The sequence below is a fragment of the Triticum aestivum genome, chromosome 5A (genome assembly GCF_018294505.1).
Source record: "Triticum aestivum cultivar Chinese Spring chromosome 5A, IWGSC CS RefSeq v2.1, whole genome shotgun sequence".
NCBI lineage: Eukaryota > Viridiplantae > Streptophyta > Magnoliopsida > Poales > Poaceae > Triticum > Triticum aestivum.
Genome location: NC_057806.1, coordinates 108501934 through 108513868, shown reverse-complemented (window position 1 = coordinate 108513868; position 11935 = coordinate 108501934). Strand labels below are relative to the sequence as shown.

Sequence of the window (11935 nt, the reverse complement as noted above, 5' to 3'; positions counted from 1 at the left end):
ATGTCCCAATGCAATATGAGTCTATAACCTAATAAATGAATCTTTGCATGTTACCACACTTAAGTTACTACCCACTATGAAGGTAGTAACATAGTCTAGGGATATGTATGTTACTAGTGTACATACAATCTTTCTCTCTTTCCTCATTTATTGTATGACACATCATCAAAAATCCTATGTGGCAAAGTCTACCAACAACTATCTTACAATCATTGGAGATGCCCTAACTAGTCCATCCCCAGCACCACGACATCGCGGGTCACTCTATAGGCCAGCTCAAGCTGACAATAGCCCAATCTGTGGGGGACCAACTAGGCGCCTCGTCCAACAACACTCCAACGATAGGGGCTTGCCAAGGGGTGAGTCTATGGCTTGCTCTTAGCAAGGAGAGTCCATATTTGGCGCTCCACGTGCCAAATCGAGTGCTCGTGCAGCTGTTCTCATTAGGTTTGCTCGCTCGACCATGAGTTTGCTCACTCACAAGTCCCTGCAGGTCCAGGTAGAAAAACCGAATCTAGTCTTTGACTAATTGACCAATTGATCTTTGACCTTTGACCCGTTGACTCTTACAAAATCATGTATTTGAAAAAAAATGTAATTTTGAAACGTTCACGAGTTTAAGAAGTTAACAAAATATGAAAAAGTTCATGAATTCTAAAAAGGTTTGCGAATTTGAAAAGGCTAGTATATTTGAAAAAAGTTCATGAATTTAAAAAACACAAAATTTGATGAAAAGTTCATAAAGTGAACAAGGTTAGCCAATTTGAAAAGGTTCATAAATTTAGAAAATTTTGCAAAATTGAAACACAAATTTAGAAAAAGTTCACAAAGTTTGAAAAAAGTTATGATTTTGAATTTGAAAAAAGAGAAGCGTGATGTATATTTAGATCCGGGTGTAGCACAAGTTCCAACACCCCCTGTGAGAAAAAATTGTGGCCACACATTAATGACAAAACATGCAACTACAGCTAACTGCTGCATGGATAGGTTATTAGGTGACGTGGCAATACAAAGATGAACATGGTCTCACGCCCACCCATGTGAATAGTAAAATTTTAAAATAGTAAAGCTAGAATCATTTTTTTGAATTTTGAAGTATCAAGCTTGATAAACCATTCTACTAGCGTGCGAAGTTTCATGAAATATTTAAACCTGTGGTGTTCTTATGAAGAAATTGCAATTGAGACCTTAGTATTCATCAAATGATATATTTTGTTAGTTTCATTTTTTTCATTTTTGCATAGAATACCATGGATGTTATTTCTTCTTGAAACTTCTTACGTGAGTACTGGTCGAATTATGTTACAAAAAATCATTTGTTTATTTATTCTATTATTTTAACTTACTTTTTATAAGAGATGTGCATGGTATTATGTTCACCAAATCCGTGTCCGTTGTTGACTATACTATTGGGTTTGCCTAGAACTCTAAGGAGTGACGTCAACATAGTTGCGGCTTTATGAATGACATGACTGAATGTTGCAACCAGTGGTGCGACATGCTACAAATGACAATGACAAATGTTGCAAGCAACGATGACAAACGTTGTAACCATGGGACCTAATGCTGCATATGACAATGGCGGAAGCTGTGAGTGATGGGACGACGTGCTGCAAGTGATGATGGTGAATGATGTGACCGATAAGACAATATACTATAACCAACATCGAGACGAACGCCGCAACCGATAGAACGAAGTGCTGCAAGCAGTGGAAGGAAGTGCTGCGAGGGCCGTTTGGCTCTGCTCAGCACGAATCTCTACACAAAGACCCAAGATTCAACGGCTAACATTTGACTACAAACCTGATACTATTTACCTTGCTTTGGGTAGCTACCTCCCACGAGATAGATGATACCAACCTTTAAATGCTCCCATGATCCCAACTTAAAAAAAGAAATTTAGACGTTTAGAAACATTCTGAATTTTTTGCGAGGGGCCAATAGACATGAGTTTACAACCTATAAAAAATTTCACATATAAATTTGAAATACGCATAGAGAAACAAAATAGAGAAATCTAACATGAATAATGTCACAAAAGACAAAAGCAAAAAAGACACAATTCACATCTGGATTTACCTTTTTTATGTTTCACTTTTTATTTCAAATATGGTCCAAATTTTTTAGGAGTTGTAGACATAGGTCTTGTCCTGGGAACATTCATTTTTTTTGGAACTTTTTGAATCATTTAAATTATTATTTTTAAATGAAAGCATGTGAGAGTTGGTATCACTAGATACTTTCACATCTTCCCACGGGGAGAATATCTAGTGCACAGTGCTTGTGATGCACCAAACTCCCGTAGTATGTTTTAAAATGTTTAAAAAATTCTAAAACCATAGCATATTTACATAACATCAACGTATCATGTCACAAATTTTCAAATCAAAATTTGAAACATACCTGGAAAAACAAAAATGATAAATTCAACACTGAATAGTATACAAAATAAGTTGGGCTTTAGATTTGGCCCATTATCATTGATGCCAAATTTGTCAATTTGTATCTTGGGCAATGTTCTGAATTTTGATATGAAATTTTATGAAAATATACATTGATGATGTGTCAACGTGATATAGAATTTTGTTTCCTGTTCTTCAAACATATTAAAATGTACTACGAACATCTGGTGCACCGACATTTGGTGCACCGATAACACCACAAAGACAGACGCACCGGATACGTTCCCCTTCCCACGACACCAGCCCCGCTGCATTGATCATTTGGCACAACTAGGAAGCTGCTGCTTTCTCTCAAAAAAGCAAAAGCAAAAGCAAAAGGTAGCTAGCTGCTGCTACTCAGCTTCTCCACGCGACTCAGCCCGAGCGACAAGCCTCGCCTACAAAAGTAGTAGAAACCAGCAGCTCCTCTCTCTTCCCTCCCTCTCAAGTCACAAGCTAGCTAGTAGCTGTAGCTGCCATGGCCAAGCATCTCGCCTTCGTCCTCCTCGTCCTTGCCGCCCTAGCCGCCTTCTCGTCGGCGACCAAGCTGACCATCCACAACCTCTGTCCGCACCCGGTCTGGCCGCTCGTCACCCCCAACGCCGGCCTTCCCTCCATCTCCGACAATGCTGCGCGCCTCGACACCAACGCGATTCTCTCCCTCACCTTTCCGTCCACCTTCTGGGCAGGCCGCGTCGCGGCCCGCACCGGCTGCGACGACGGAACGTTGCCGCCGCGCGGGTGCTTCACGGGCGACGCGCCGCCATCCACCGTCGCGCAGATCACGGTCCACGACAGCGGGAACCTGGACCTCGCCGCGTACAGCGTCAGTCTCGTAAACGGGTTCAACGTGCCGATGGTGTTGAGTCCGCAGGCCGGCGGCGGGCAGTGTCCGGCGCTCGGCTGCGCCGTGGACCTCAACTGCGACTGCCCTCCGGACAACCGGGCCGCCGAAGGCACCGCGTGCCACGGGCCCGCGGGGTACTTCAAGAACCGTTGCCCGCTCACGAGGACGACGTCGACCGACGTGGAGCCCGTGCCGCAGAGCTGCCGCGCGCCCGGTGAGCTCAAGATCGTCCTCTGCCAGTCGTCCATGCTCCAGCGCGGCGCCGCGGCGGCGGAGGACACCGACATGGTCATCCGCACTATCGTCGCCGACAACTAGAGCACAGAGCTTCCGTGTCGTATGTCCTTCTGGCTTTGCCGTACTTCTACGCCATGCACGATCCATCGTAGAGTTAAGAGTTCGTAAGCGTTAATTAAGGCCCTGTTCGGACATCCATCAGATGCGTGAAATTAGAGGAGTTAAGGAGCACCTAATTTTCAACTCCAGTATTTAGTCTATAACTCTGCCGGCTCCGTGGATCCGGGTCTAGGAGCGGAGGGACTCCGAACACTTCCTAAGTGGCCAGTTTTCATACAAATGTCACAGTTTAAATGTTTTTTTATGAACTCTAGAACTTGGAACAATTGTTGTTCGGTATTTTCAATATGTGTAAAAACATATGTGTAAGGTGGTCAACCAACCGATGCTATATTTGTAAGAACATCTCCAACAGTCGCACTCGAAATTTTGGGGTTTTAGTGCGCGCGTAACCGCTTGGGAGCTCCAACGGAGGCGTCATAACCGCGCGCGGCAAAAAGATTTCAGCGCGTGTTCCGAAACGCCATCTCGCGCCGTTTATTTCCTGGCCCGCTCCTGCGCGCGGCACACTCTCTGCCGCGCCGCACCCTCTCCGCCGCGCCGCTTCCGCCCCGCCCGCGCAGTCAACCCCTCACCCCTTCCTACTCCCGCGACCCCTCCGCCATCGCCGCAAACCCTAGCGCGGGGAGTTTTTGCTTCGCCTCCGCCAGTGCTCCTCCAAGCACCGGCATCGCGCACGGCCTTTTCATGCCGCCACGGACGACCTCGGCGGCGGGTGACGTCGCATCGGCGCCCACCGTGAAGCCACGTGCCCCCTCTCGAAGCTCCCAAATGCGGTGCGGGCGAAAAAGGGCAAGGTGTCCGCGAAGAAGAACAAGGTGGCGGACGGCTCCTTGATAACCCACAAGTATAGTGGATTGCAACAGTTTTCGAGGGTGGAGTATTCAACCCGAATTTATAGATTCGACACAAGGGAAGCCAAAGAATATTTGAAGGTATTAGCAGCTGAGTTGTCAATTCAACCACACCTGAAGATTAATTATCTGCAACAAGTAATCAGTAGCAAAATAATATGATAGTTTTGATAGTCATGACAGCAGCAATCGTGATGGTAACAATGATAGCAGTAATTTTGTAGCAAGTGTAGCAGTGATGGTAGCAGTAGTAACTTAGCAAGAACAATATGAGATAAATCCGTAGGCATTGGATCGCTGACTTGTTGGATGATATTCATCATGAGACAGTTATAACCTAGGCCGATACGGCACTAGCTCCAGTTCGTCAATATAATATAGGCATGTATTCCGTAAATAGTCATACGTGCTTATGGAAAGAACTTGCATGACATCTTTTGTCCTACCCTCCCGTGGCAGCGGGGTCCATATTGAAAACTAAGGGATATTACGGCCTTCTTTTAATAGAGAGCTGGAACAAAGCATTAACACATAGTGAATACACGAACTCCTCAAACTATGGTCATCATCGGGAGTGGTCCCGACTATTGTCACTCCGGGGTTACCGGATCATAACACGTAGTAGGTGACTATAACTTGCAAGATCGGATCTAGAACATGGATATAATGGTGATAACATAAAGGGTTCAAATCCGAAATCATGGCACCCGGGCCCAAAGTGACAAGCATTAAGCATGGCAAAGTCATAGCAACATTAATCTAAGAACATAGTGGATACTAGGGATCAAGCCCTAACAAAACTAACTCGATTACATGATGAATCTCATCCAACTCCTCACCGACCAGCGAGCCTACGAAGGAATTACTCACTCTCGATGGGGAGCATTATGTAATTGGCGATGGAGAAGGGTTGGTGATGACGAAGAACGAAGACCCCCCTCTCCGGAGCCTCAAACGGATTACAGATCTGGCCTCGCGATGAAGAACGGGAGGTGACGGCAGCTCTGTCTCATGGATCGTGATAATTCTTTCTCCCTGATTTTTTTCTGAAAAAATAGGATTTTAAGCGTCGGTTTCAGGGTCTGCGGGGCCACTAGGTGGGGACAACCCACCTGGGCGCGCCAGAAGAGTGGGGCACGCCCTGGTTGTGCCCACCCAGGTGCCCCTCTCCGGTGGATCTTGGCTCCAAAAATTCTTATTTATTGCATTAAACTTCCTCGCAAAGTTTCATTCCATTCTGAGAACTTTTATTTCTGCACAAAAACAACACCATGGTAGTTCTGCTGAAAACAACATCAGTCCGGGGTTAGTTTCATTCAAATTATGCAAATTAGAGTCCAAAACAAAAGGAAAAGCGTTAGCAAAAGTAGATACGTTGGAGACATATCAGCTCCCCGGCCCAAGCTTAAACCTTTGCTTGTCCTCAAGCAATTCAGTTGATAAAGTGAAAGTGAAAAAGAATTTTTTTTTACAAACCCTTTTGCTTTTGTTTGCATAAATAAGCTTAAACAGCACCCAGGTTTTCAGCCAACATTATAACTAACTATGCCGACAATAACTCTTAAAGATTATATTAACTCATATCAATGACATAATCAGCTAGCGAGCAATAATAAGATTTCTTAAACGGCAACACGTTGTGAAAACAACCATGATATAATATGACAATAGTGATATCTCACTAGCCCTTTCTGAGACAGCAAAACTGTGACGCCCAGGTAATCATGCTACAGTAACCTCTACTAATGATGCCACGTCACCGAGGTCACTGTTGTTAATCTCGCGTTAAGTCAAATCCCGATCAAATTCAAATTTATAATAAAGGCAAACATCAAAAGTTTTCAAATGTTAAAACTAAAATGTTCGAAATGCGACAAATAAATCCTAAGTCATTATGGTGGAGGAACCACATTTTTGTAAAAGGTTTAAATACGCTAAAATGATTCAAACAATAGCAAAAAAAACTATTTAAACGCCTTTGGTATTTTATAAAATACTAAACTATTTTATATCGGGCCAACACGTTATTTTAGGAGCTATAGTCATGTTTTACTAAACTAAACTTAATATGTAACTAAAATAAAACAAAAAAATATAACAAAAAGTAAAACTAAAACAAACAAACAAAAAGAAGAAGAAAAAGACCAAACCCTCCCCCGGGGCCAACCGGCCGAGCCGGCCAGCCCACTAGCCAAACCAGCCCAACCCCTCCCCCTTCACCCCACTCCCTCTCGAAACCCTAACCAGTCCGCCCCAGTCCCACCCACTCCCCCTCGATCCCCCCACGCCCCTCTCCCCTTCCCCGATCGGATCGGGGCCGCTCCCCGCTGGCCACCTCACCCGAGCCGCCTCGCCGGACCTTCCCCTCCTCGCCGGCCGTCCTCGACGTCCTCACCTCACTGACCGCCCCGCCGCTCGACATCGCCGGCACCAACCCGTCGTCCCCTGCGCCCCATCGCCGGCGCCGCTCGTCGCCCATCGACCTCGACGCCCGTGACGCCGCGACCACCGTCGCCTTCCTCTCCCTCGCGGGATCTCCTCCTCGCCGGCGTCGCGTCCCCGTCTTCCTCCCCGAGCATCACTGCCTAGACCCCACGGCCCCATGGTGAGGCCCCGGCATCTCCTCCCCCTCCCCTGCTCCGGCCACTTCGGCCATGGCCTCGCTCACCGGCGCCCGCACGCGCGCCGGCCGCCTCTGCCGCGTCTCACTCCCCTGCTCTACTGCTGCTACTAACTACCTCTGTTGCAGCTGCTAACTGCTCCGGTGTCGCCGCCGCTGCTTCGCTCTACTATTGCTGGTGTCGTTGCTTGCTGCCGCCCTGCTCGACCCCGCTCGCCACCACTGCGAGTCTGCTGGCCTCAACCGCCTGCAACGCGCGCCGCCCTGTGGTGGCCTCGCCACTGCCGCCATAGGCGGGCGGCCTCGCCGTGCCCGTGGTCGTCCCCCTTTCGATCTGGGCGAATGCCCAATCGGGCTGGGCGCCCGTGCCCGTAACCCGCACGCCCTTCGCCCATTACGCCCGGCCCGCAAGGCCCCTGTGCCACTGACCTGGGGGCCCCACGCCCCAGAACGATTTAAAAAAAAGAGAAGAGAATTTAGAAAATAAATAAAAAAATATATTAATTAATTAATCAATTAATTAAAATTAATTAACTTCATTAATGGTGTTTAATAAACTCAATTAAGTAGCTAACCTCACTAATCCGTTAATTAATCTAATTAACTTGGTTAATTAGTTAACAGACGATGACAGTGGGACCCACATGTCAGTTTGACTATGTCAACTGACTATTTGACTGCTGACATCACCCTGACATCATGCTGGCGTCATAATTGCATTTTCTAATTAAATTAATTCTGTTAATTCTAAAAATGAATTAAATCTTAAAAAAATAATATAAAATAATCTATAACTCGGATGAAAAAACTTTGTACATGAAAGTTGCTCAGAACGACGAGACGAATCTGGACACGCAACCCGTTCATCCGCCACGCATCCCTAGCATAGCGAAAACGCAACTTTCCCCCTCCAATTCATCTGTCCGAAAACGCGAATCACCGGGGATATTTTCCCGGATGTTTCCCCCCTTCACCGGTATCACCTCATACCGCGTTAGGGCACCCCTAGCACCGCTACTTGTCATGTCATGCATCGATATGCATCTGTTTGCATTGTATTCATTGTTTCTTCCCCCTCTTCTCTCCGGTAGACTACGAGACTGACGCCGCTGCTGGTGCCCCGATCGACTACGTTGTTGATGACCCCCCTACTTGTTAGAGCAACCAGGCAAGCCCCCCTTGATCACTAGATATCGCCTATTCTTCTCTATACTGCTTGCATTAGATTAGTGTAGCATGTTACTGCTTTCAGTTAATCCTATACTGCTGCATAGCCTGTCCTTGCTACTACTGTTGTTACCTTTACCTGCTATCCTACTACTTAGTATAGGATGCTAGTGTTCCATTAGTGGCCCTACACTCTTGTCCGTCTGCCATGCTATACTACTGGGCCGTGATCACTTTGGGAGGTGATCACGGGCATATACTATATACTTTACACTGTTACATTACCAGTGATACTGTTTGGAGATGGGGGCTGAAGGGGCAGGTGGCTCCATCCAGGTAGTGGTGGGCCTGAGTTCTCGACGGCCCCCGACTATTACTTTGAGGCGGAGCGACAGGGCAGGTTGAGACCACCTAGGAGAGAGGTGGGCCTGGCCCTGGTCGGCGTTCGCGGTTATTTCAAGATAACACGTTTAATGAGATCTTGGTATTTGATCTGAGTCTGGGCACTGGCCTCTTTGCACTAACCATCTATGCGGGGACAGTTATGGGCACTCGACATCGTGGTATCAGCCGAAGCCTTCATGACGTCAGTGACTGAGCGGCGCGCGCTGGGTTGGACCGCGTAACACAACTTCCTTTGTAATGGAGGTTGCTAGGTCTCCTCACCGGCCGTGTACGCAACTTGCAGGGGTGCAATGGGCGATGGGCCCAGACCCTTGCGCCATAGGATTTAGACCGGCGTGCTGACCTCTCTGGTGTGCCTAGGTAGGGATGCAACGTGTTGATCATCCGAGGTCGGGCATGACCCAGAAAAGTGTGTCCGGACAAAGGGGATCGAGCATGTTGGGAAATGTGGTGCACCCCTGCAGGGAAGTTGATCTATTCGAATAGTCGTGTCCCTCGGTAAAAGGACGATCCGGAGTTGTACCTTGACCTTATGACAACTAGAACTGGATACTTAATAAAACACACCCTTCCAAGTGCCAGATACAACTGGTGATCGCTCTCTCACAGGGCGACGAGGGGAGGATCGCCGGGTAGGATTATGCTATACGATGCTACTTGATGCTACTTGGTGAACTTACCATCTACTCTCTCCTACATGCTGCAAGATGGAGGTGGCTAGAAGCGTAGCCTTCGATAAGGACTAGCTATCCCCCTCTTATTCCGGCATTCTGCAGTTCAATCTACATATGATACCCTCATTCCATTTGATACCAATGCATACATATGTAGTGTAGTTCCTTGCTTGGGAGTACTTTGGATGAGTACTCACGGTTTCTTTGCTCCCCCCTTTTCCCCTTTCTATACCTGTTTGTTGTGACCAGACGATGGAGCCCAGGAGCCAGACGCCACTGTCGATGACGACTACTACTACTTGGGCGGTGCCTACTACTACGTGCAGCCCGCTGACGGCGACCAGGAGTAGTTTAGGAGGATCCTAGGCAGGAGGCCTGTGCCTCTTTCGATCTGTATCCCACTTTGTGCTAGCCTTCTTAAGGCAAACTTGTTTAACTTATGTCTATGCTCAGATATTGTTGCTTCCGCTGACTCATCTATGATCAGGCTCTTGTATTCAAGCCTTCGAGGCCCCTGGCTTGTAATATGATGCTTGTGTGACTTATTTTATTTGTAGAGTTGTGTTGTGATATCTTCCCGTGAGTCCCTGATCTTGATCGTACACGTTTGCGTGTATGATTAGTGTACGGTCAAATCGGGGGCGTCACAAAAACATAAATTCAGAGCACCTCCAAAGTCCAGGCAGCGACTAAACATTGTAATTCATGGTAGAAAAGATCTAGTCATGATGCACCCAACATTAGCTACACACAATGCATAAGTCATGACAGTTGTGCTCTCAGGTTCTAGCGCTTGTTTTTGAAGGTGATGACACAACATAAAAATAAATAGATAGTCCCTTCGCAGAGCAGTGATTTGAAGAGGTGCTAGAGCTCAAGTTTTTAAAACAGAGATAAATGATATTTTGAGACATGAACCCTTCTCATTTACTTCACGGCCATCAGTTATCAATATCTTCCATGCTAAACACGCTAGTGGCGGTTCCCAAGCGATAAAAAGTAAGGTTTTGACTCCATTGGGAGTTTTTGTTTGATTATTTGAGAGATTAAATCTTTTTGTGTTTGCGGTTTGGGACTGAGCATCCCTATTACCGCCATTTTCTCATGTGATGGCGAGTGAATAAACACTCGACCTGAGAATAACCCGCTTAGCATGGAAGATACCGACCACCTCCTGTCATTCCATTAACGATGCAGGCACACAAAAGGATATTTTTTCGAAATTTTTGTTGGTGGCACATGCAAATTCACTTAGGATGGCAGGGTAATACCGCATATAGGTAGGTATGGTGTTTTGGGGAATGCTACGTCTTGAGATTTCGTTGGTTTTCCCCAAAGAGGAAGGGATGATGCAGCTGAGTAGCATAAGTATTTCCCTCAGGTTTTGAGAACCAAGGTATCAATCTAGTAGGAGCCCACGCTCAAGTCCCTCGTACCTGCACAAAGCGATAGCTACTCGCAACCAACACGATTAGGGGTTGTCAAGCCTTCACGGTCACTTATGAGAGTGGGATCTGATAGATAGAATATTTTTGGTATTTTTGATATAAAGATGCAAAGTAAAAAAGTAAAAGCAAAGTAAATAGCAAAACAATATAAAAGTGATGGAGATTGATATGATGAGAATAGACCCGGGGGCCATAGGTTTCACTAGTGGCTTCTCTCAAGAGCATAAGTATTCTACGGTGGGTGAACAAATTACTGTTGAGCAATTGGTAGAATTGAGCATAATTATGAGAATATCTAGGCATGATCATGTATATAGGCATCACGTTCGTGACAAGTAGACCGAAACGAATTTGCATCTACTATTACTCCACTCATCGACCGCTATCCAGCATGCATCTAGAGTATTAAGTTAAAAACAGAGTAATGCCTTAAGCAAGATGACATGATGTAGAGAGATAAATTCATGCAATAGGAAATAAACCCCATCTTGTTATCCTCGATGGAAACAATACAATACGTGCCTTGCTGCCCCTTCTGTCACTGGGTAAGGACACTGCAAGATCTAACCCAAAGCTAAGCACTTCTCCCATGGCAAGAACTACCAATCTAGTTGGCCAAACCAAACGGATAATTCGAAGAGACTTGCAAAGATAACCAATCATGCATAAAAGAATTCAGAGAAGATTCAAATATTATTCATAGATAGACTTGATCATAAACCCACAATTCATCGGTCTCAACAAACACACCGCAAAAAGAAGATTACATCGAATAGATCTCCACAAGAGAGGGGGAGAACTTTGTATTGAGATTCAAAGAGAGAGAAGAAGCCATCTAGCTACTAACTATGGACCCGAAGTCTGAGGTAAACTACTCACACTTCATCGGAGGGGCTAGGATGATGTAGAAGCCCTCCGTGATGACGACCCTCTTCCGGCGGAGCTCCGGAACAGGCCCCAAGATGGGATCTCGTGGATACAGAAAGTTGCGGCGGTGGAATTAGGTTTTTGGTTCCTGTTCTGATCATTTGGGGGTACGTGTGTATATATAGGAGGAAGGAGTACGTCGGTGGAGCACCGAGGGGCCCATGAGGCAGGGGGCACGCCCTAGGGGGGCGCCCC

General features: G+C 46.3%; 1 protein-coding gene across 1 annotated transcript; it reads left to right on the top strand.

The window, feature by feature from the left end:
* Positions 1 to 2872: 2872 nt before the first annotated feature.
* On the top strand, positions 2873 to 3988 carry LOC123106670 (osmotin-like protein). The gene has a single exon (XM_044528764.1). It carries the CDS (start codon positions 2920 to 2922, stop codon positions 3604 to 3606), a length of 687 nt encoding a protein of 228 aa, XP_044384699.1. The 5' UTR covers positions 2873 to 2919; the 3' UTR covers positions 3607 to 3988.
* The last annotated feature ends 7947 nt before the right edge of the window (positions 3989 to 11935 follow it).